Source organism: Cryptomeria japonica, chromosome 3 (genome assembly GCF_030272615.1).
Source record: "Cryptomeria japonica chromosome 3, Sugi_1.0, whole genome shotgun sequence".
NCBI classification, from domain to species: domain Eukaryota; kingdom Viridiplantae; phylum Streptophyta; class Pinopsida; order Cupressales; family Cupressaceae; genus Cryptomeria; species Cryptomeria japonica.
Window position 1 is genome coordinate 656177424 of NC_081407.1, and position 25445 is coordinate 656202868.

Consider the following 25445-nt stretch of genomic DNA (forward strand, 5'->3'; position numbering starts at 1 on the left):
TAAAATGAATTTTGATGGATCTTCTCAAAGTGACCCTAGTATGTTGGGGGTAGGATATATCATTAGAGATTGGAATGGACAAGTCATTTGCAGAGCATCAAGGAAACTCCCAAGGGGCACAAACAATGAAGCTGAGTTGCAAGCCCTAATCCTTGAACTGAATTTGTGTTTGAAATTATTAATTTCCAAATTGGAAAGTGAGGGTGACACAACGCTAGTCATAAATGCCATTAGAAGAAGCACACTACATGAGTGGAAGTTAAAATCTCTTCTCGATGTGGCCTTGGATCCAATCTCAAGGCTTGAGGCATTCACAACAAATCACATCTACCATGAAGCCAACAAGGAGGTTGACTCATTAGCCAACCAAGCGGCTGGCAGAGTAGATCTAATCCAAATGGAGGTAGTGATGAGGCAATCATGAAGTAAAATGGGCATGGCAATCATGACTCAAAATGGACACATGGCCATTTATGCAAGGCTTTGGGATGCACATTGGGGTCCAACTCATGTTGGCAGTTGGCAGCAAGTTGGTAACATACCGCCACATGGGAAAGATTACACAATGTACCAACAGTAACAATAGATCTTGAAGTACAAAAAATCATTAACCCTTTCAATTGAGCAAGTTAAAAGGTTAGCAAAATAATTCCAAGGATACTGCCTTGAATCCACACATTCCTCCAAGCAAGGACTATAAATCTGCCTAAGGGAAGGAGGGAGAGCATTCCCAACGATAGGCCGAGCTTAGTTGCCCTCTTTGCAATAGTCATCCTGTTGTGACCATTTCACACATCGCCCTCTCGCAGGTGAAATGAGTGAGTTTGTAACGACTAGATATCATGAGAGTCAAGTCTATCATGAGTTCAAACGAAGAGTGTGAGAGATTGCTAGTTAGGGGTACTTCAAGTGCCCCTCTCCCAGAGCGAATTTCACTCTTGTTGCTTTAGGTCGAAGGACAAGTCATATTCGAGGTAAGTTTTGAGGTCTTATAGTATATAGAAGCACAAGCTAAGATTCAACCCAAAAGTGTGTTTTCAGGCAACTTCAAGTGCTCGAGGTTGAGGGCGAAAAAGTGCTCCTCTTGAGGAGCAAAATTCACTTTGAATGCCCTTAGTTGAGAGCGAAGTTGCTCCATGAACCTTATTTTCACAAGTTTGAATGAATGGAGTGAAGCAAGTGTTGAATTTAAAACCACTTCATGTGCAAGACATTTGGAGCGAACTTCATGTGCACAGCATTTGGAGTGGACTTCATGTGCCTCTCCCACAGAGCGAAAATTCATCCTAAGACCTCATGTTGAACATGTTATGATGCATTAGAGTTAAGTGAGTGAAGTGAGAGAAGACAAGTTAGAGTCTTGATTTGAAATTCACTTCATGTGCATAGCCTCAGGAGCGAACTTCATGACCATCACTTTTGGAGCGAATTTCCCTTAGAAACCTTGTTTGAGTGTGAATTAGAGCATTTGAATGAAGATAGTGAGCATGATTTTGATTTGAGATCACCTCAAGTACTCCTTTGGAGCAAAGTTCATTTCATGTGCTCTTTAGTAGGAGCGAATGATCATTTGAGGCCTTCATAAGGTAAGTTTGACATGTTTTTGTGGATGAAGGTTTGAAAAAACCTAAGGATTGAATTGATGAAACAATGAAGTGATTGAAGAAAAGTTTATTTTAGTTTGAGATTCACTTCATGTGCTTGCCTTGGAGAACGAACTTCATGTGCTTGCCTCCAAGAGTGAACTTCATGTGTTGGCCTCCAAGAGCAAACTTCATGAGCAAAGGTAATGGAGCGAACTTCATGTGAACACCAATAGGAGCGAACTTCATGAGAACCTTGTTGAGAGCAAAATTCTTTGTGTTTCAATGCACTTTTAAAGATTATTCAAACATTACTTTGGCACCAAAAAAAAAAAAACCCTCGAATTTGAATAAAATGAGTGATAAGTCGGCTACCTTGAAGAGGCATTGAAAAGGTAATTTGTAATTTTATTTATGTGAAATCAGGTCAGCCTTCATAGGAAAAGACAACCTTTTGCCTTGAGCGCCTATTTAAGAAGGATAGAATCATCCATTCAAACATCAAATCAAAACAATCCCTCTCTCTAATTAGCGAATTTCAAGCAGACAGTGAACTTAATTAAGATCAGCGAATTCAATCAGCATTAAGGGTGAATTCAAGTAGCGAACTACATCCTCCAACAGCAACATCCATCAGCAAGATAGCAAATTCAACCAGCACTAAAGCGAAATTATCCAGCAAACAAGAGGATCGAATTTCATCATTGAGCTGGAAATTCACCAGGAGACAGCTAATTTGCTCAGGAAGGAGATATAGTTACAACAAATTACATTAGTATCACAACAAATTCAAGTGAATTCACCTTTTCAAGGCGAAATTATCCAGTTACAATCCTAGAAGTCACCTTGTTGATCAGATTTAAGGTTAAATTTCAAAAGGATCAGAGGTAAATATTGTATTTGGTTGATAGCAAACTAGATGCAGGTCTGATTAGGAGCAAACAATGACATATTTAGTAAATCCGATCTCCTTAATTCATTAAGAAAGTGCAGATAGGTGTAAAAATCAGTCTTGTTTGGCATTCAATTTCAGATTCATTTAGATTTAAGATTGATTTAGACCAATATCGTAGGTTGTCTACTAAACAAATAGGCTTCATTGTATCAATATTTCGCGTATCTTTCTCCTAACTTACACATCTCTTATAGGTGAAAGATGGCGGCACCTAAACCAAGTGGAACTATGAACCGTCAAGCACTTATCAAGGAAGACTCGAGGAGCGGTGCATTCGAAACCAAGATCACGTCCCATTGGAGTAGAATAGGAGACAGCAATCTCGGGAAGTTCGACACCAAGAAGTTCCAGAGCCCATTGTACACAAGTGAGCCTACTGCTACAGCGAAGAAGATGTCGATAGCGGGATTATAAATGCAGCTGGCTTCCCTCCTGCGGCGCAATGCTGTGAGTTAATTGTTGAATGTGCTCAACACTATGATTCTCCCTCAAGAATAATAGTGACGAAGCATGGAAGAGTATTTGCATATCTCTCGGAAACAGCAATTAGTGAAGCATTTCATCTACCTAAGCCTAAGGACATGATCTACATAAGTGTAGAAGGAGCTAAGTCCGCCTATGACAATGATCCAGAAGCTTGTTCAAGGATCATTGACATGTTTTGGTTAAAGAAGAGTAGAGGTGGTAAGCGCAGATGGCCCGACAGATTACATAGAGTGGACTTCAAAGATGAATTCAGAGACTTCATCACTCTACTTTATCGTGTGGTGGGTGCACCTGAGGCTTCATATTTCAAGGACTAGATGTTCTATTTCATATAGACTGTCACTCATGGCAAGGATGCAATCAATTAGGCGAGGCTCATCAGCAACAGTATCAACCTGCAGTTAAGAAGGTTGATGCCCACTAGAACATTCTACATGAGCTCCTATGTCATATACTCCCTTGCAAGCAATTACGAGTATCCTGGACTGATGTATAGGGGTATAGTCGGAAGAGGACCAGGAGAAATAAAAGTGCATGAGTGTTATACACAGCTCCATCATCCGACTAAACAACACTATAGAAGAGTGAATGTTGCATTCACTATGCACATCACGAGATCGCTTCGAGGTGGACTTCAACAAAAACTATCTCCAAAACCACAAGCATTGGTTCAACAGTATGGTGCATGGTTCATCCTATTCCCAAAGTTCACTTATATCAGAGTTCAAGGATGTCCTTCCCCTCCCTACATGTTGCCACACTACCCGACAGACGAGATAGTACTACTTGAGGTGGGGAGACAATTGGTGACATATGTCAAGGCATATAGGCATAAGCACGGAACCAACGTCTCTTTTCCTATTTCACTTGAAAACTCTATCAAAGTGTCCTTCTCTTCAAGCAACTGAGAACACCGAAAGAGAGTTAGCCCTCTATTCACTCAAGCCATTCACTCCTAGATCACTTTGATTCATATGATAATGTAAAAAGAATTTTGGGAAAGAAGTATGGACACTAGTGGCAGCTAGAAGACTATTGGATGAACATTCAAGATGATGTGGAAGTGAAGAAAAAGATGTATTCAAGGCTACCTCTCGATTTCATTAGGAAGCGTAAGTTGTTTAATATTGCTGATCAAGTGCAGGATAGCGGCAGATATCTTCAATCAGCCAAAGAGAGCAAGGAGATTAAGATCAATTGGGTTGACTTGGAGATCACGGATTTAAAGGAGTTGATGAAGCAAATCTCGGAATACACTCGCACATGGATAGACATTCAGCATTAGAAACTGAAAGAACAAAATATAACAATGACATTCCTCTCAGAAACGAGGAAAGACAATGAAGATGAAGCAAGTGCGAGTGGAAGTGCTTCTCAACCATCTCACACAAGATGGTTCGAAAAGAAAAGATGATCGTGGAGAAAAGGAGTCATCAAGAAAGACGCATAAATCAAGCTCCGGTCATCCTTCCTCCAAGCATGAAGAAGAGTTGAATCAAGATAAAGGGCATGAAGAACAAAGGGTAGATAAGGAATTGCGTCAAGGAGCAAATGAATCAATAGAATCCACTGTTCACAATGATAAAGGCAAAGAGAAATCATCACAAGAACAAGAAGATCTCACTCCTCACATTCAAGAGATCGAAGGAGATGAAGAAGAAGACAATGATGAGACTACTTCACCATCTAGAGATGAGCAGATGATTGAAGAAACACAGGTTCAAGAAGGGAGATCCTCTATTCCTGAATGGCTTAAGGAAAGGCTAGCCAAAGAAGTGATAGTGGTTGATGAAGAACCAACATATGACTTAGAGAGCCTTCTAAGTCGGACTCAAGAGGTCACCGAGAAAAAGAAAGCTACGAAGATGTCTAAGGTGATCAGAGATGATTCGGGTTCTCGAAAGTTACAAATAGCTACTCCAAAAGTTGACAAGTATGAAGATGAAATCACAGCAAATGAGTACGATATGGAGACTATTGATTTGGGTCCTGTTGTGACCATTTCACACATCGCCCCATTAGAATGGGGACCCCCTCTTTTTCTTTGGCTTTTGCTTTCCCTTAGTTAGGTTTTCTCTCTACTTGCTAGGTTTTGAGTGAGTGAGTGGTTGCCTGGGCTGGCTAGATTAGGGCTAATCTCTGAAAGCTCATTTTAGGGTTTCTTTAAAGCTAAGTCTAGCCTAGTTTTGGGAGGTCGTTAGTTGTCTGCCTGGAACCTTAAGTTTGCCTTAATGAAGTATTTCCTTTCAGGAGAATCAAGATGGTGAGATTGAAGAAGAGGGTGAATAGGTCTCAGGTCAGGATAGGTCTAGTTTGATGGTTTTCTTGTTAGAGTCCTGTTTTCTTCCAGGTCTGAGTCAATTGAGCAGAGTCAGTGGTCAGAGAGGGATGAAGGTGGTGATTTCAAAAATTGACGAATGAAGGCACTGGATGATGATTTAAGGAGTTTTGGAAGGAAATGATCAAGATTGTTGACTTTTGAGGCGTAATTGAGAAAGTTGATACATTTTTTGCCTTGAAGAAGAGTTTTTAGGCTTTGAAATGATGAAAGCCAATCTAGGATGAGATTTTCGCTTCTGACCCTTCCAAAGGGTCCAGAGCGAAATCTCCCTTTCTTGCCTCCCTTTGGCCCTGAAAACCCCGTTGGACCTTGCCTAGACCAAATTGGATGGAGATTTGTCTTGATTGTGAAGCAAGGAAGTTGATTTGATCAAATTTGGAGGAAAATGAAATGAACAAAGGTGAGGAACTAGCCAAGAATATGATTTTCGCTTCTAACCCTTCCAAAGGGTCTAGAGCGAAAATCCCCTTTAGCATCAAATTTTCACTTGTCAAGGCCAGGATTATAGCTTCCTTAGGCATAGTAAAGACAAATTGATATGTTCTAGCCCTAGGAAGTGATTGATGATGGGTAAGATGAAAGATTTTAGTCAAGAGGATGAATTTCGCTCCTGACCCTTCCAAAGGGTCCAGAGCGAAATTCTTGAAAGCTCTCATTTTTACTTGGCTAAAGGCAGGATCTTGATGGGGATGCATGAAGAAGGGTCTTTGTTTGCCTCTCAAAGAGAATTGGAGTTCAAAAGGTCAAGAATCAAGCTCAAATCTTGATTTTCGCTCCTGACCCTTCCAAAGGGTCCAGAGCGAAAAACTTTGTAGCCCACATTTCCTTCCCAATTTTGCCTAAGTGTTGGTTTCTAAGGCATGTTTGAGGATGAATTGATATGTTTTTGCCTGGAGATAGAGTTGATTGATTTTGAAGAACAAGATTTTGGTCTTAAGGAGAATTTCGCTCCTGACCCTCCCAAAGGGTCCAGAGCGAAATTCATCATAAACCTTATTTGTTGCCTTGAATGGACTAGAAACCTTGTTCCTAATGTGGAAAATGATCTAATTTTGCCTTATGAGGTGGTTTGAAGTTTGAAAAGTGAGCAATCTAGTCTGGAATGAGATTTTCGCTCCTGACCCTTCCAAAGGGTCCAGAGCGAAAATCTTCTTGAAGCTCATTTCCTCCTAAGTTTGACTAAATTTTGATTTGCAGGGTATCTTGGAAGGAAGGTTGGACATTCTTGTTGCCTTTGAAATGTTTGAAAGCATTGAAAATGAAGGATTTTGGACCAAAAAGGAAATTTCGATCCTGACCCTTCCAAAGGGTCCAGAGCGAAATTCCTAAAAAACTCTTATCTTTGCATTGAAGAAGGTCAAGTTCTTGGTCTTTTATGAATTGAATGGAAGGGAGATAGCTTGTCTTTGCCTCTTGAAGATGTTTTGAATTTAAAAAATGAAGAATCTAGCCCCAAGTCAAGATTTTTGCTCCTGACCCTTCCAAAGGGTCCAGAGCGAAAATCTCTCTAAGAGGCATTTCTTTCCTTGTTTGGCCAAATCTTGATGACCAAGGCATGTTGAAGGAGAGAATTGACATGTTGGAATCCTTGGGGATGCTTGGAAGTTATGAAAATGAAGGATTTTAGCCAAGAAAGGAAATTTCGCTCCTGACCCTTCCAAAGGGTCCAGAGTGAAATTCCTTATAAGCCTACTTTTTGACCTTTCTTGGACATGAAACCTTGTTCCTAGGGCAATGAAAGATGAAATTCTACCTTGCAAAGAAGTTTCAAGTTGAAAAAATGATGATTTTTGGTGAGATTTTCGCTCCTGACCCTTCCAAAGGGTCCAGAGCGAACTTCTTAAGAGCACCTACTTACTTTGCAAATCAAGTCAAGATTTTGATTTTTATACCCTAGAGAGGAGTGAGGCAAGGTGTTCTAAGTCTTGGAGGTGATTTGAAGTTGAAAGGATAGCGAAATAGCCCTAAAACGAGATTTTCGCTCCTGACCCTTCCAAAGGGTCCAGAGCAAAAATCCTAAAATCACCTATTTTGCCTTGCAGAATCAAATCAAACTTGGATTGGATGAAAGAAGAGAACTATTTCCTAGCCTTGTGAGGTGAATTGAAGTTGAAATGATGAAAAATGAGCTACAAGCAAAGAAATTCGCTCCTGACCCTTCCAAAGGGTCCAGAGTGAAAAACCCTAAAAAACACTTTTTCCTTCAAGACTTGAGTGAAACCAGGCCTGGACTACAGTGAAAGAAGCTATTTAGAGTGCCTTGCAAAGATGTTTGACTTTCAAAATGTGAATTTTGAGCTCAAATGAGAAATTCGCTCCTGACCCTTCCAAAGGGTCTAGAGCGAAATTCTGGATAGGTCCTGCCCCTGGCTAGGTTGTTGAGCAAAATTGACCTTTTTCACCTTGTAAGGATCAAACCAATACTGGCAAGTTAAGAAGTGGATTCAAACTGAAGGAGTTTAGATGAATTGAAGTGAAGGAGATTGGAAATTTGGCCTGAAGGGTGAATTTCGCTCCTGACCCTTCCAAAGGGTCCAGAGCGAAATTCCTAAAATGCAGTGTTTCCTTCAAAATATTGTTAAGACAAGTCAGTAGTCAAGGAGAATGGACCCTGGAGATTGCCTTGGAGAAGGTTGATGATCAAGCAAAGGTGAATTTTGACCTAAAAAGTGAATTTCGCTCCTGACCCTTCCAAAGGGTCTAGAGCGAAATTCCCATTTGCACCTAATTTACCCATGTGAAAGGCTAAAATTTGAAATCCTAGGCTTTGTTAGACCAAAACAAGTGTAAGCTCGCCTTCCAGAGGATTTTGGAGTGAAGAAAAGGAGGTATTCAAGGCCTAATCAAGAAAATCGCTCCTGACCCTTCCAAAGGGACCAGGGCGAACTTCTTGAAAACACCTATTATTCACCTTGTTTAGGCTAAGTTGAAGGCAAGTTGCAAAATTATGAAGGCAAGAACATGAGAGATGGCAAATCCACGTTGTAAGGATGTTGAATAATGAAGCAAACAAGCCTAGATAAAAGTTCGAGCAAGCCTCCTTGGAGAGACCTAAACTTTGAACATTTTAATGCCTAAGATACCTCAAGCCTTGAGCAAGCTTTAACATTCCTTAAGCTGGCCTATAGCCTTTCACTAAATTTGCCAATTAAAGCACATTTGGGAGATTAAGGCAAATTCACATAAATTAAGGCACTTATAATTTGATTAATTAATTTTTAAGCCTTAAAATAAATGAAAAATCCACCCTTAGCTTGGAAATTAATTTTAAAAAATTAAAAATTATGCTTGAGCGCTCAATATTCATTATTTTGCCTTTGCAAAACAAGTCGGCCATGCTTGTGGAGGTGTTTTATTTTATTTTATTAAAGCCTTTACCAAGTCGGCCTTAAGGCAAAACAAGGTGAGCGCCCTATATAAGGGAGGTGTGTTTTGACAATTTTAAATCATTCATTCACTTTCTCTCATGCGAACTTGAAGAGCAGACCTATAAGGCGAATTTCTTCCTAGTTGAAGGCAAATTTCCAGATCTTGAAGGTTAATTGAAGACGAATTTCTGATTGAGAAGCTGATTGGAGGACAATTTCCAGATTGAAGGCTGATTGAAGATTGAATCCATCAAAAGAGAGGACCAGAAATTCAGATCAAACACCTTTGTCCAGCAAATTCTCATTTTCCTTCATTCATTTTTCAAAGGTTGATAGCTAAAAATCAAGGAAGAGGTATGTGTAATCAGATTTTTTTTTGAAAGTTTATTCAAGATTTAATTTGATTTTCCATAGCAATCCTTTGAAAATCGAAGTCTTGTACAATCTGATTTCAATTCTCAACTAATATTAATTTGAAAATTCATAATTCTAGGATTTATCACATTATTTTCAAATTAATATTTAGTTAATTCCTTGAAAAGACTTAAATCCCATACTTTAAGTATTATGCTCAAACCCTAACTTTAAGCTTTTGGTGTAGGTATCAAATGACGACCCACAAGGCCGGAGGATCCACTACCCGACAGGCTCTCATCAAGGAGGATCAGAAAAATGATGAATTGGAGACCAGGATCGTGTCCAAGTGGAGCAATATCGGAGACACCAATCTAGGAAACTTCAATGTGAAGAAGTTTAGGGAAGCGCCCTACATCGGCAAGCCGTCACCTGTTGCAAAGAAGATAATTGAGAGTGGCATCATCAAGGCTGCAGGTTTCCCTCCCACAATCAAGTGTCATGAGTTGATGATCGAGTGTGCCCGGCACTATGATTCACACTCAAGGACGATTGTAGCCGAGGATGGAACTATCTTAGCCTATCTTTCGGAGGAAGCTATAAGTGAAGCCTTTCATCTCCCGAAACATAGAGACATGATCTACCAAAGTCTAGAAGGAGCTAGGTCTATCTATCAGGATGATCTTGATTCCTGCTTGAACTTCATTAACAAGAATTGGCTACTCAAGAGCAGACCTCGCCTGAACAAGATTCCCAATACACCACACAGAATCGACTTCCAAGAAGAATTCAAGGACTTGATAACCTTGCTCAATCGGGTCACGGGTGCCTCTCAAGCTTTCTTCTTCAACAAGTGGATGTTCGTCTTCATACAACTGATCGTCCAAGGAAAAGGAATGCTCAATTGGGCTAGAATCATTAGCAACAACCTGGACGTGCAATTGAGAAGACTAAGGCCTACCAAGTCATTTCACATGAGTTCATATGTTATATATGCCTTGATCAGAGGTTTTGAGTATGCAGGACTACCTCACAAAGGAGGTGTTGGAAGAGGACCCGGAGAAATGAGAGTTTGTGATTCTTATGTTCAACTGCATCATCCGCCAGGAAGTGACTACAAGCTAGTCAATGACACCTTCACGATGTATATCACCAGGACATTGCAAGGAGGGATTCACAATCGACTGTCTCTGGATGCACAGGAGCTCGTGAAGAAGCATGGTGCATGGTTCATTCAGTTTCCAAAATTCACATACATCAGAGTTCATGGATGTCCTTCACCTCCCTACATGTTGCCGCGATATCCTACAGACAGGATAATACTACTTGAGGTGACTAGGCAGTTGGCAGCTTATGCAAAGGCATCAAGACACAAGCATGGAAATGGAATTCCCGTACCCATCCTACTAGGGAACTCAGTTGAAGTGTGTCCTAACACTCAGGCCGCGGAAGATGCGGAGAAGGAACTATCTCTATATTCATTCACATCCTTTGCCTCAAGGGAGAATTTTGATCCTCATGGTCATATAGAAGAGACAGTCGAGAAGAAGTACAAACATGAGTTTCAAGTGGAAGACTTTTGGATGAATGTCCAGGATGATGTAGAGGTCAAAAGAAAGATGCATTCCAGGTTACCCTTGGATCTCATCAGGAAATGCAAAATTTATAGAGTAGCCGATCAAGCCCAAGACAGTGGTAGATACCTCCAATCATCCTATGAGAAGGAAGATAAAGAAGTGAAGGTAGATTGGAATGAGCTCGAGGTTTTAGACTTAAGAGCTTTGATGGCTCCCGTTTTATCTTGCACTCACAGATGGCTGGACCTACAACATCAAAAGTTGAAGGAGCAGAATGTATCTATGACATTCAACTTGGAAACAAGACCAGAAGAAGGAGAGGCAAGTGTGAGTGAGAATACTTCTCATTCCAGAGGTTCAAGAGGAAAGAAGGACCTGAGAAGAGAGAGCCTTCCAAGAAGAAGCAGAAAATAAATCCTGATCGCCCACCGAGCACATCTTCTAGGCATGAAAAGGAAGCAAGTCAAGGAGAAGATCAGAGGCAGATAGTGTATGAAATTGATGAGTCTATGGAATCCATGGTACAGAATGATAAACAAGGAAAAGGATAGATGCCTTAGCATTCATCAAGTCAATCTCCCCAAGTTGGTGCTAATGATCAACAAGAAGAAAAGAATGATGATGAAGCAACATCTCCTTTCAGGGAAGATAGACCTTTGCCTAAAGAAATACAAGTGAGGGAAAGGAGATCTATCATTCCAGATTGGCTAAAAGAGAGGTTGACAAGGGTAGTTGTGGTCGAAGAGGAAGAACAACTATTTGACTTGGAAAGCCTCATAGGAAATTCTCATGAAGAAATAGAAAAGAAGAAGGCCACAAAGATGTCAAAGGTAATTAGAGATGAGACAGGCTCCAGGAAAGTGCAGATAGCTACACCAGTAGTGGACAAGTATGAAGATGAGATTTTAGCAGAAGAATACAATCTGGAAACATTTGATCTTGGCCCACTTACCACTGTGCAAGCCATGGAAGAAGCAACTGATTCACTGAAAGCACTTAATGACAAACTCAAAGAAGAAATGGAAAAGAATAAGAAACTAGAAAAGGAGGTCAATGCTTGGAGAAATTATTTTAGCCATCTTAATCAACCTTTGAGATGACAGGATCCAACAATATCTCCTTTGCAAGCACTTCCTCTTGAATCAATAAATGAGGCGGAAAGGGTAAAGAGCTTGGTCCAACTCATGAATTCCTGGATTGATGAATCTTACAAGGTGGCCATGGAATTTGCAACAAGGATGATGAAGACGGTCCACCGTGCTATCCAAGTTCTTGAGATCATCCATAATCTATTGGTAACTGTGGATGCATTTGCTCACACTAGAGAGGTTGTCATCCCCATCTCGCAAGTGATAAGGACACCAAGACAAATTCTAGCACAAGAAAAGATAACGAGTGGAGAAGCCCATAGTCTTCTGCAATGGTCAACTTTGCTCTAGATAAAAGAAGTTCTTTTCGAAGATATCAGTTCCAGGTGCAGCCAAGTTGAGAGAACTATCCAACCTATTCAAGACAAAGTATTTGAAGTATTGTGTACGATCCTTGGCAGAAGAATTGAGATCGAGATGGATGTGGACATCCAAGAATTGGAAGACAAGATCAAGATCATCTTTTGCAAAGAGGAGAACACAGTCACCAAGGAGCAGCGAAATTAGATGCAGCTACTATGTTCCTGATAGAGAAAACAAAAGAGGTGGAGCTTGGATGGGAGACAACTCTTCTCACTGCCTTTGATCAAGTCCTTCACTTGGAAGAACGAATGAAGAATCTTCCTGAGATTCCCATTACTGAGATTGAGGCAGTCACGTCCAGGTTCATTGAATATGCTAGAAAAGAGCATAGAAAGGGGAACAAAGTTCTAGATGAAAAGTTGTTATGAGATGATGTGGCAACTTAATTCCTATTGGTCTATGTCTCCTTGTTATTTGTGCCAATTCCTATTGGCTATGGATTGATCATGTTTATCTAAATGGGGACTTTTTTGTAAGAAACCCTAATTAGGGTTTAGGTGTCAGAATCTCAGCCATCGATCTTCTTTTCATCCAGGTCGTTCATTGTATTTGAGGATGCTATATAAGCCCTCACTCATTTCATTTTAAGGGATTAGAAAGATTAGAAAAGTTAGAAAGTTGGCGAGAAATAAGTTTAATATTGTTTGTAGAAAAATTGAGTAGTGAAGAGAGAAGTTGAACAATTGTTGTTTATTTGGCTATGAGATCAATAAAATATTGAAGTTATGGTGTTTTATTGCAATCCTTGTGGCTATCTTCATGGTTGTTTATCTTCTTGAATCACTCGTAGTAGAAATATCATTTAGATTTTAAGTTTGAAGGACGAATGTTGTGCCTGATCTTTGATAAGACTCACATTCCAAACCACTAGCTCCTTACTGATGGTAAGAACGCCTTGTGTGGTCAACTGGAAACATTGAAATTGATTAAGAGTTCAATTATCATTAGAAGTGTTGATATGTATCTCCCTGATAGTATCTATCTCCTTGGTGATTTGAAAATCGTTGAATCCCCTTAGAAGATCACACCAATTCTAGTAAAGTTGTAATCCTTTGGCGATACTGAAATTGGTAGAATCTTATCAAGACCAATCTTCATTAAGTCATTCTTAGGATTAGTTTAAGTATCTCTTCCTTGAAACCCTTATCTTTTGATCTTTTTTGAAAATCTATTAGTATTAGGAGAATCCTGTTTCCTCATTTGGAAAGATAGTAGCATGGACAAGCTTTCTTTGAAAATACGTAAGGCCCCTTGAAGAAACAGCAAACACAACGACCACTGGTGCTTATCCGCGAGTAGAGATCCTACAAAGCAAAACCTTGAAGTCCTTCCGATTGATCCTTTTTTGCGATATCTTCAGCATTAGGAGACTTTACTCAAGAGAGGATAAGATACCTCTGGGTATTTTATTTTGTGTTTGGTCGTGTACAAAATACACATCAACAGGTCCACTCACCTCCAAGCAAGCCATAGGTTATGCAAATGATTCATTAAAGGCAGTTAATAATATGGTTAGATTGGAAGTAGAAAAGAAAAAAAGGTTGGAAAAGGATATAAGCACGTGGGGAAACTACTTCCAACAATTCCAAGAACCATTGAGACATCAGAGTTCGGCAGCTACACCAACACCCTTGCTTCTTGTGGAATCAGTTGAACATATGGAGAAGATGAGGAATTTAGCACAACTGATGGACACATGGATAGAAGACTCATATACCAAGGTTAGCAAGTTTATGAAGGATATAATGAAGACACTTGATACAACATAAAAGTCCTAGGAAGAACTCATGTTCTCATAGAAGCCTTTGAAGAATTTGCTCATGCCAGAGAAGTTATCATTCCAGTATTGCAAGTAATAAGGAAAACACCCAAGGAAGTCTTATCAAGAGAAAAAATAAGAAGACAAGGATCTACGCCCAGCTTTCTACAATGCAGTAGTCTACTTCGTACAAAGAAGATCATTTTTTAAGATATTGGAAACGAGTGCAGTCAAGTTCAAGATTATATGCATCGTATTCATGATAAGATAGTGGAAGTAGCATAAATTGTTGAGGAGAGGAAGATCGATCTTGGGATGATTATAGAAGCCAGAGAATTGGAGGAGAGAGTAAGAGTTATCTTTCATGGGACTAATGGAATGGTCACCAAAAGACAATTGGATGATATGCTTAAACTCGTAGTATTAGCCAGCAAGACACAAGAGCTCGAACCTGAATGGGAGAATGCTATCGTCAAAGCCTTCAATGAAGTCATGCACATGGAGGAACAGTTAAAGTCTCTACCAGAAGTTTCGATGATTGAGATAGAGGGCATAGGGACCAGATTCATTGAATATGCCAAAAGGGAAAGGGAGAAAGGAAACAAGATTTTAGAAGACAGTTTGTTATGATCCTACTTGGCAATTCATTTTCTCATTGGAGGATGCTTCCTCGATTTTTGTGCCAGCACATGTTATTTTCTCATTGGTTGATTTCATGATAATGTTTATCTAGATAGGGTTTCATTTGTATCAAACCGTAATTAGGGTTTAGGTGGCAAAATCTTGGCCCTTTATCTTCATTTGATCTTGGGCCTTCATTGTATTTGGGAGTGATATATAAACTCCACTCATTTCATTTGTAATTGAGAATAGATCAGTTAGAAATAATAGAGAGATTAGAGATATTAGACATTAGAGTTCAAGAGTGATAAGAGAAGGATTTGAACAATTGTTGTTACTTTGCTTTTGGATTAATAAAACGTTGAAGTTATGGTGTTTCTATTTAATCTTTAAAGCTTCTTCCATGGTTTTTCATCCTCTCAAGTCAATCTTTGATATTAGTTCAAGTATTTAGATTGAATGATGGAATGTTGTACTTGATTTATTGTGAAGCTCGTAATCCATACCACTAGCCTCTTGCTGATTGTAAGTGTGCCTTGTGTGGTCAACTCGAATCATTAAAAGCGCTTAAGTTCAATTGTTGCTTAATCATGGGTATGCATTCAAGTGATGGTGTTCATGCTTAGTAGCCATTTGAAAATCTTCAAATGCCCTTAGAAGATTGCACTAGTTTTGGTGGAGTTGTTCTTGTATGGCAATACTAAAACTAGTAGAGTTTCACTCAAATCTTCCTTCATCCATTCATTCCTAGGATAGCTTAAAACCTCTCAACCCTCATCTTTTGTCTTTTTTTTTTTCAATAAACATCTTGTAGTAGTAGGAAAGAACTTCATTGCATATCATCCGCAAAGCACTTCATAAAGTCTCGTCATGCGAAAGGCCCCTTGATGAAACAGCAATCACAACGACCACTCATGCTTATCCACACGTCAAGACCTGACATTTATAAACCTTGGAGTTGTCTCAAGTGATCCTCATGCTAATCTTCAGCATTTGAGAAACTTTGTTCAAGAGAGGATAAGATACTTTTGGGTATTTTATTCTGTGTTTGCATGTGCCTAAAAAACACATCAACACATCCCCATTCTCTTGCTGTGTCCGCAAAGGCAAATGGCTTTTTTCGATGGCATTTTGGACCACAGGTTGAAAATGGTGTCCAAAACATACCACAGACTCCTTTTGATGCCGATTAAGTGGGTTTTGGGCGATGATTTCATGGTAGAAAATAACTAACTGTAACCAGTTCAATACTGATATTTCATCTCAGTTTGTGGCCTCCCTTTTGGATTTTGGGGAGTCAAGAGACATGGATCATTCTCTCACTATCACACTGGTCAAGAAGAATTTTTCGGGTGACTTGGAAGAGGTCCTACAAGTGGCAAGGCCCAGGTTTGGTGTGTTCTACTTCCAAAGGATATTCACAAAGTGCTAGATGAAGGTGCAGTGGTCGTATGGATCCCCTTTCTGTCGAATTAAGGGCAAGCACTTTGATGCAGCATCATCACAAAGTGACCAAGGGGTGCTCGTTTTTGAAGAAAATCACAAATTTGAAGGCCACCTTTGGAATGAAATGGCAGTTCAAGTTGATTAATCAGGATCAAGAGCAATCGGGTTAAATATAGGATGTTATTGGAAAACAAAAATTAAACCATGTTGTAAGTAATGGATGTTTTTAAGCAAATAGATAAGCCATTTTTTGTCTCATCCTGGCTACCATAGGTGTATAGTTAAATATGTTTCAGTTAACAAGCAGAATTAAAGATTCTGGGACTAAGCATTTGCTGATTTCGGAAGAAGTAAAGGGCAGAAGCCTAAACTATGTAATTGCCATTTTGATCAATATATGAAGCAGTCCCTAGACTATATAATATTTTAATTTTCCTATTTTGAAATTTATATAGATGTTAATATTCTGAAATTTATTAAATTATTTATGATTGTTTTAATTATTATATTTATATTATGTGTTATCTGAATCTAACTTCCATTTTTAGGTTTAAGTATGATTATTTCATGATTTTTTAATTTTTTTATGTCTTTTGTATGAACAAACCCAACCCCCCAAAAAAATTGTTGGATCTGCAAACTGAACCCACAAACCCAAACCAGAAGTAGCTACATAGAGCATAAATACTGATGTGATGGATTCAGATGCCTTTGGCATACTAATCCTGAAAAATGCCTAGTGAATTAGACAAAACTGTTTGTGCCACTACCTGCAAATCTTCACAAATGTAGAAAATAATAATGAGAGGTAATAAAGTTCCTACCAAAAGCTCAAATAGTAACCCAATAAAAAAGTGCTTTACAAATTTATTGTAAACTGTCTTTGGTACCAAAATAAAGCTTATAAAGAATAAAATTTGTCTTTTTCAGGACTCAAAATCATTACTAAAGTTGAAAAAAGATGATATAGAATGACAAACAGAAAACAGACCTGTGATCTCTCTTCTTTCTCTTCAAACGCAACTTTATTTTGTGCCACTTTATTCATTTCTCTCAGCTACACCAAAAGGAATCAAGATTACTTATACTACTGAACTGCCAAGGCCATTAAGGACAAATAAATGCATATGAAGACTACTTATGACCTCTAACCTTCAAGTTCTTAAGACGTTCACCAAGTGGAGGCAAACCATCCAGCACTGTTCGTTCTATATAGTCATTTGAACGGGCATGCTTGAAGAAGCGATGTTTCATAAGCTTTGCTGCTGAAGGTCGCTTTGTAGGATCCTTTACTAAGCACATAGCCACCATTTCCTTGAAAGACTAATATAACAGTAAACCAACAGGTTACACTAGAAAATAAGATAAGATACAGAACGCTTTTAATATATAGGAAAGAACATATGATTCAACACACCTTTGAAAATTTCTTGTCCCTTTCATAGTCAAAACCTGGTGGTGCATTCTGCAAGGTCATAAGCAAAACCTGCATCACAGACCCTACCCAAATTAAAAAACATAGAAAGAAAACAATTACAGAAATGAGTCCTTACAGTTAAATCTGACAGACTAGTTTTTAGAAAGAAGAAATATTTTACCTTCATGGGGGGATATTTGGAAAATGGAGCATGACCATGGGCAAGTTCTAGCGCAGTTATCCCAAAGGACCATATATCAGCTCTGCCAAAAAATTTATTCACAGAGTCCAGGAATGTCAAAGTTGAATACAGTGAAATACTAAATTTAATTTGAAATTTAAATTGGGCAAAGGGAATGCAAAAAATACAATGTGCAAAGTGACAACAGGAGTGGCAAGTAAATCTCAAGGGATAGGAGAGATCCAAAAATTATCATGAAGTGAAGGAAACCATGCTAAGGAAGAAAAAGATAAAGGCCATATTGGTGTTCTTTTCTGCACTAACCCCTAACCCTAAGGTTTCCTACTTTAACACGGATAAGGTGACCAACTTTGACAAACAGGAAAATACCTATCCTTAGTTCAGGGGTTGAAAAAAGGGCAACGAACAATAGACCTCTTATGCACTTTGAGCCATGCCAAGCTCAAGAGGATGATCCCAAAGATCTTATAAAGGATAAAACAAATAGAGCTTAAAATGAAATCCTCACAAAATATGACTCTGTTTTAACTGTGGTGGTTGTTCTGTGTTAAGGATTGCTACATTTAATTCACAGATCTCTTCCTTTAAAGCTAAGTTAATGATGCAAATGAAGATAAATATGGTAAGAAATCCCTTCAAATATATCCAATGGCAATTGCTTACAACACCATCAACCTAGTCAAGTTACACTATTCACAGTACCCCAAGAATTTAACAGTCAAAGACTCACAGTAGTTATACCAAAAGTTTACAACAATGGGTTGTGAATAATGGTAGAACAAATATTACTAAAATAAAGAAAAAGGTTTAAAATGATTTTTCTTGATTTATAACGGTGTGGATGGTCAGCCTTCTACCATGAGACCAGTGCCTACTCCTACAACACCAAATCTACCCTAAATGGATACTTATGTAAGGGTTTGATTTACTGGCTCTGTCTTGTAGAGCTCACTCTCAAATGCCCTTTATCCCAAATAGCGCAATCTCTACCTAACCAGTTTGAAAGGTTTTCACATAGCATACACATGCTTCCAATGAAGGGTTCTACTAAAACCTGTGGATGCAAACTAACAGAGATCTTATAATAAATACAGCCAATGTGCATTTTTTACTTGAATCTCCTAAAACTCTAAAAGATATGTGGAGATAGAATGCCAAGCAAGAATGAAGTAGTGTCTTCCATTAAAATGTCATTCTAAATGACTAGCAAACTCAAAAATCTGAGTTACAGTCATAAGCAGAGGTTATACATTAAATGCAGCTCGACCCAAATGAGCTTTTCCCAAATAGATGCAAAAAACCCAACCCTTTACAATGTATAACAAATGCCCTTTATAGATCTAGAATTAGGGCATGAAAAACACAGTTGATAGAGCATGCAGAAGAAATCCATGGGGTGGAAATCCTGTGCTGCATCCTGCTTCTTACAAATGTAATCTATGAGGTTGATGAACATGCCAGCCACCACCAAAATCATGCCATGAAAATCTGTCATTAAGTTTCTCACCGGTCACATCCCAATCCACATGTGAAATGATCGGAAAATCAATGAAACCTACAGCAAAAACCACTCAAGATAGTGTAAGGATCTGCTCCCTGCATGATTTAATATGCTACAATAAATTTGGCATGGCCATGGCATCATTTAACATTGAATCTTTGAGTCTTGGGTGAAGACAAGCAGTTTTGGGTGTTCTAGTAGGTAAAGGGCCTTTTTGGCCGATAAATAAAAACCCTAACTACTCCTAGCAAGCTATCATTGAAATTGCTTAAGTATGTGCCAAAACCGTGCTTAATCCTCCTCGAGGAATGAAAAAGTCATCGTTGGCAACTATGAGTACCTTTATGGCTTGTCAGGTCCTTTTCCAACAACCACACGGCTTTCCAAGCCGTTCGAGTGAATTGCAAAGAAACAAGCAAAAACTGGGCAAGAATGTTAGACTTCGAATGTCAGGCAGGAACTCTTGCCATATACCTATGATTAGAATGTCAGGGATTCAAGTTGACTAAGAATTCATACCAAGAAGGAATATAGAATGGAGGAAGTCTGCAAGGGGAAGAACTCTTGCCATATACCTATGATTAGAATGTCAAGGATCGAAATTGACTAAGAATTCAAACCAAGAAGGAATGTAGAATGGAGGAAGTCTACAAGGGGAACCCCAATGAAGAGTAAGACATTCAGGATGTCAAGATCGAGGTGTTACAAAGACCTTATGATTGGTACCAAGATAAGGGCTTGTCAAAAGTCTAACTCCAAAAGGATACATTGTAATGTCCCCTTCTCAAGCCTAGTCAATTTGGTCACAATTAGCCTATTTTCGAGTTCCCATGGGCTAACACAAGTTCAATATTTCAAGATTTCTATTTATGGTAGTGAGACTAGTTAGCAGTATGGATAGCAATGACAATTTCAGAAGTGTTTTCAAACTCGTGTGGTGTTCTCCAAACTTCTTGGAGTGCACATCTATTTTTGGTAAGTCTTTGAGTTGACTTCAACCACCTTCCCACTGCCTCAGATATATCACGGTGTAGTCAGATTTGTATTCCAATGCTACGACAGTGCTTTCCACAACTAGAGTGAAATATTTAAAATATGCACTTAAGTTTCTAATGTTATGATAAAATATTTGTTTTAAGTGTTATATTTTAATAAAGTTGTTTTATGTCCCCCAAAAAAATGTGGACACCTAGGGAAAAGGAAGAAGGTTTGCACATGAAAGTCATTTTATAATCCAAAAATATCTTTCAAGGGATAAATGAATTATAATATAATTTCAATTTGATTATTTTCCCTACAAAAGCTATAAAAAGAGGTTAAGTGGGGTCATTTCTGCATTTGTTGCAATTGAAATTGTTATGCTATCAGATTGAACCTATGATTTCTTCCATAATATTCAAAGGAGGAAAACCCTCTTTAGAGTTCTAATTTGGATTTCGAAGATAATCCCTAGCTAGACTAGTGTTGTTTCATTTTAGGAATCGTCATTATTATGGATTGAGATTTCCATTGTGGCTTCCAGCTATGGAGGTTTTTGATGTTTTTTTGTGTTTATTGATTGTTCAGTTTGTGTGAAAACAATTTTGAGATCTTTGCAAAGTTCTTAGGCGATTTATGGAGTTGTCCCTAGATAGGCCATGCCAGCACATAGCCACCTGGTGAACCTACACATGGGAATTTGTTTAGCTCACCTTTGGCCGCTTAGTCTGAAGGTATTACTTGTTTGCACCAGCCACTCACATTGGAATCATTTCTCTTTCTGGCCATGGAGTTTTGAAAGGAGATTTGGTGAGTTTTCAACCTAGATAGTACAGCCCAGGTACAAGTCATACCAACTATAGGCCTGACGTGAGATGTTTGGCATGAATCCCCCACATTTTCTTGACTCTTTAATGCTGTTTGGTGGCACTGAGTGTGTATTGGTCAGCGTTGGGAGGTGTTCCTTGTGGGTCTGGAGGGTGTTTTGGTGATTTTCTGTGGCTATATTGACCTGCAACAATTATTTCAGTTATACAGACCTGTTACATCATATACAGCAGTTTATACTGTGATTTCCAGATTTGCCATGGTCACACCAGCACATATGCTTCAAGGTATAATGGTTGATTTGCATATTGCGGGATTTGAGTATTAATTAGCTAACCATCTACGGTGTTATAGCAAACTTGATAGCATTAGCATTTCATATCAGCAATTTAATGAGGATGGGGAAGCCCTACTGTTTTTACTCTCTATTTGCCTATTTACACTCAATTCTCTGATCCTCCTGTCACTATTTGTAATAGGAAATAGAGAGATTAAATAAATCGTAGAAGAAGATTAAAACTATTTAAAGGAACCAAAATCTGTAAGCATGCTAATCGTTTCATGACTAAAATCGCAGCTGCTGAGCACATGGATGGTGGAGAATCGATGGAGAATGGAGTTGTTAAAAGTATAACATTTAATGAGTCATTTCATTTAGAAATACTTTTAGATTGTTATGTAATTGTGGCCAACACCCTATAAACTATTTTTGTCAGATTTGGATTGTTGGCCATTGGCCAAAACAAATCCAAAATCATACCAACTTCGGTATACTGAATAGTATATATATGTGTGTGTAAAGACTTGATAATCGTCATGCTTAATATATGAATGAACTTCTATTTTGCTTTGAAAAACATTTGGGAGACATTATGTGCATGTATGCTTAGCTTGGTGTAGATCAAAATTTATATTTCATCACCAGGTGACCAAGGAGGCAGGGCCCACTTCTTGTGTAACCCAGTGATTCTTTCAGATTAGCTCAGTGTGGTAATGTGTGATTTAACTTTCTATAGCATTTCCTTTTCGCAAGTGTAATTGTTTAAGGTTGGTTGAAATTTGGTTTACTGATATTCATTAGCTATAGATATTCTGTTGATGTTGGTGTATTTATTTGAAGCATAACATGTGAACTAAATTCTGATTTTATAAAGGAACTTGCTACTCTTATTTCACAGTCTGTGACAGTTCCTGTCACTTCCTGTCACAAAACAGAATTGGAAGAATTTTGTTTCAGATCTTCATTTTAGACAATCTGGTGTGCTTAGTTGCATCTCATTTATACTTGGCTTGTTACTTTCAGCCCTTTGGCATACAACCTCAACGCCTTTCAAAAGTTCTACGTTCCCGAATTGAAAAGGTACAAAACTGAATATTGGCCAAATCTTTAATCCTAGAACCTCGAAGTCATCCAGCTCAGCTTTGTCCCGTCACAACTATTGTGTCAGCATATTTTCAGAGTTTTGATGCATAAGGACTAATCTTGTACCCCTTCAGAAGGTTATACCATGACGTGTTTATTTTTCTAAGCATTACATTGTATATTAGATGGTTGTACCGCTAGAAAGTTGCTTTTAAATTTTTAATTGAAGCCACTACTTAGCCCACTGAACAAGTGGTTTGGTAATCGCCCACCACTAGACAAGTGGAAGGAGCTTGTTATTTACTTTTAGTTTCAATATGTTTTATCACTGAAAAGTGGATGTCACTGTACTGTCCCCTTCTTGCACCTAGTTAGTTTGGGTGTTCATTAGCCTATTCCCGGGTTCCTGTAGGCTAAGTGGAGTTGGTTAAGAGTCCCAATGTCCTGGAGAGCTCTAGCATGTGATTTCAATGTGTTCCAGCAAAGTTTCTATTTTTTGCATATGGCTATTTTTCGTAACTTCCATTTTGGGCACTTGGTCTCAATCTCTATCTCCTCTCAGTTTAGAGTGAAGTATTTGAATTCAATGCTTTGGTAAGTTCTAAGGTTGGAGGATAATACTTTATTTATTTCACTTAACTACTTTTTATAAAGTGACTTATGTTATGACTTAAGTGACTTAAAGTGTTCATGATATGTCCCACTATTGCTACACCTAGGGAAGGAGGCCAACTAAAGTGTTTTTTGAAAAACAAGTTTTGACCTCATAAGGTGAAACCAAGGAAGAGAAGAGGACTTTAGTAATTTAAGTTTACTTTTGTCAGCTCAAAAAAGGAACACCAAGGAAAGGTAATATTATATTGTTTTAAAAGGCGAAATGAGAGGGAAATGAATTCAAATTCGAAATGTGTTGGCCTAATTCTTCCCTCTTCTAATAAATATGAGTTTTGAGCTCTGATTTGGATATACTGAATTTGACAACTTATGGAGATGCTATTGGAATGAGCTCTGAGATTCTTTTGCTAGTTGAGGATAGAAACCCTCTCTAGTGTTGCTAGTTTCATTGGTATGACATCCACCCTAGTTGTTTGTTGTGGTAGGCTTTGATTTAACAGTGATTTTGGCTTGTGTTGGAGATATGGATTTGAAAATGACGAAGGTTTATGAGGTTTTCTGATATGGGTATTGAGTTTTTTGGTGTGGTGTGATCTTTCTTAGAGAGCTGTTCAAGTTTTGTGGTGATTTGGTGTTTTTCAGTATGTTGGTCTTTTTTTCAGAGATACTGGAAACCATAGTTCTGCTCATAACTCTGGATGAGAGAGATCTGGGTACTTGTTCATTGTCTTCCTCATAGCTGGGCAACACATTTTGATAGTTCATTTGAATATTTTGGTGAAGTTTTGAATTTTATAGGCAAGTCACCCATACATACTAGGAGGGCCATACATTTTCCCTTGGCACATGATTTTCATTTGGGTTCAAAATCTGCATCTTTTGGAGGCCTCAAATCATCTATTCCAGTCGCCTATCATTGCTGATTGGTATCTTGTTTCGCTGGAGTGGATTTGGTGAAGTTTGAAGGCTTGACAAATTGGTAAGTAAATCATCATTGTCCAACAATACAATTTATTTACAAAAGGTATTCTACAATGGAATTACATAATTGCAATTTAATTTAGAGAAAATCGTAATTAATTAACATTATGCATTAATATTAAGGATCTATGTGTTGAGACATGGGCCAGCTAGGACTCGAACCTAGGACCTTCCATACGCTGCTGGAGTGCTCTACCACTGAGCTACTGGCCCCTCTTGGACCAGTCTATCGTCGGTCCGGGTGTGGCTTATTTCCAACACCAACAGCCCCCCTTAAGCCACACCTCTCGTGTGCATGGGGCTCCTAGCCTGGACCTGGCTCTGATACCATGTTGAGACATGGACCAGCTAGGACTCAAACCTAGGACCTTCCATACGCTGCTGGAGTGCTCTACCACTGAGCTACTGGCCCCTCTTGGACCAGTCCATCGTCGGTCCGGGTGGCTTATTTCCAACACCAACACCAACAGATTTATAGCAAACAAATAATAAATGCAATCATGCTGCATATTAATCACTTTAATAAATATTATGACTGTTGTATTTCCTTTGTATTATATTCAGAATCAGACTCAATCAAATTATGCCTTCTTCAAATGAGGCTTCTTCTCCTTAAATACCCGTCAAGGTGGAAAGGGTCACATCCGTTGGTTGTTGAAGAGATACCCCTCTTTCTTTTGCAACCGCTGCCTTTTCAGTTGCACCCGCTGCCCTTTGTTAAGGATAATAAAGGTTGCTGCCTTTTGTTAATCATTAATTGCCTCTGCTAGAGAATTAATATTACTCAGAGGAAGTTGCCGACCAGCAATGTTAATTACTCATGTCCTTTGTAACTGGATCAGCCCCTTTCATTTTACAATTATTATAGTTTATTTTATTATTTTGCCTAGACTTAGTTATAAGGTCAGCCCCTTATATTGAATGACTATTTGAACCTTGGTCAGCCACCCTTGGAATTTGCCACTCGGGAAATGTTTTATATTTTATGCTAGTCAGCTGCCTTTATTAAATCTTATTGCCTAAATTTACTTATTTATAAAGTCTGTGATTTGTATTAGTTTAAAGGCTGCTAACCCAAGTCTGGCGGGGGCACGACATTTAGTGCTGATCATTTTCTGAGTATTCTATTCATGATTGGAGGTTATTTTCGGGTCTGAAAATTGTAATACAAATCTGATTTCAGTTATATGCTTAACGCTCAATTGATTTGTAATGGCAATATTTGTGGTTTAATGCTCTACTCTCTTTCAATGCAAAAATTTCAATGAACAAATCAAACTTGGTGAATAAATCAAGAAAACAAACACTTTCTGCATCTTTGTCTTATTCTCTCAAACAACTCTACAGAACAAACTCCCAAAAAAAATCAGGGGTGAATGTTTCAGTGCCCCTAAGCTTTCCCACGAAAGAGGATGTGCCATTGTAATTCCTACTAAACAAGCGGAATTTTACTTTCCTATATTGCAAGCATCCCACTGAATAAGTGGTTTGGCCAGCTCGCCGCCTGATGCCTTTCTTTCAGCAGTTTTTTTTCAATACTTTGTAATCTAAAACACTAT

General features: G+C 38.6%; 1 protein-coding gene across 2 annotated transcripts in view; it reads right to left on the reverse strand.

Annotated features, from left to right (window-relative positions):
• Positions 1–25445, reverse strand: part of LOC131033809 (serine/threonine-protein kinase BLUS1) — a 191948-nt gene that overhangs the window by 95833 nt on the left and 70670 nt on the right. For both annotated transcript variants that reach the window (XM_057965094.2, XM_057965095.2), the window contains exons 7-10: positions 17600–17681; positions 17419–17487; positions 17154–17324; positions 16993–17058 (exon numbers count right to left, since the gene is read on the reverse strand). In XM_057965094.2, the coding sequence (XP_057821077.2) occupies positions 16993–17058; positions 17154–17324; positions 17419–17487; positions 17600–17681 (388 nt within the window). The remainder of the gene's footprint in view (positions 1–16992; positions 17059–17153; positions 17325–17418; positions 17488–17599; positions 17682–25445) is intronic.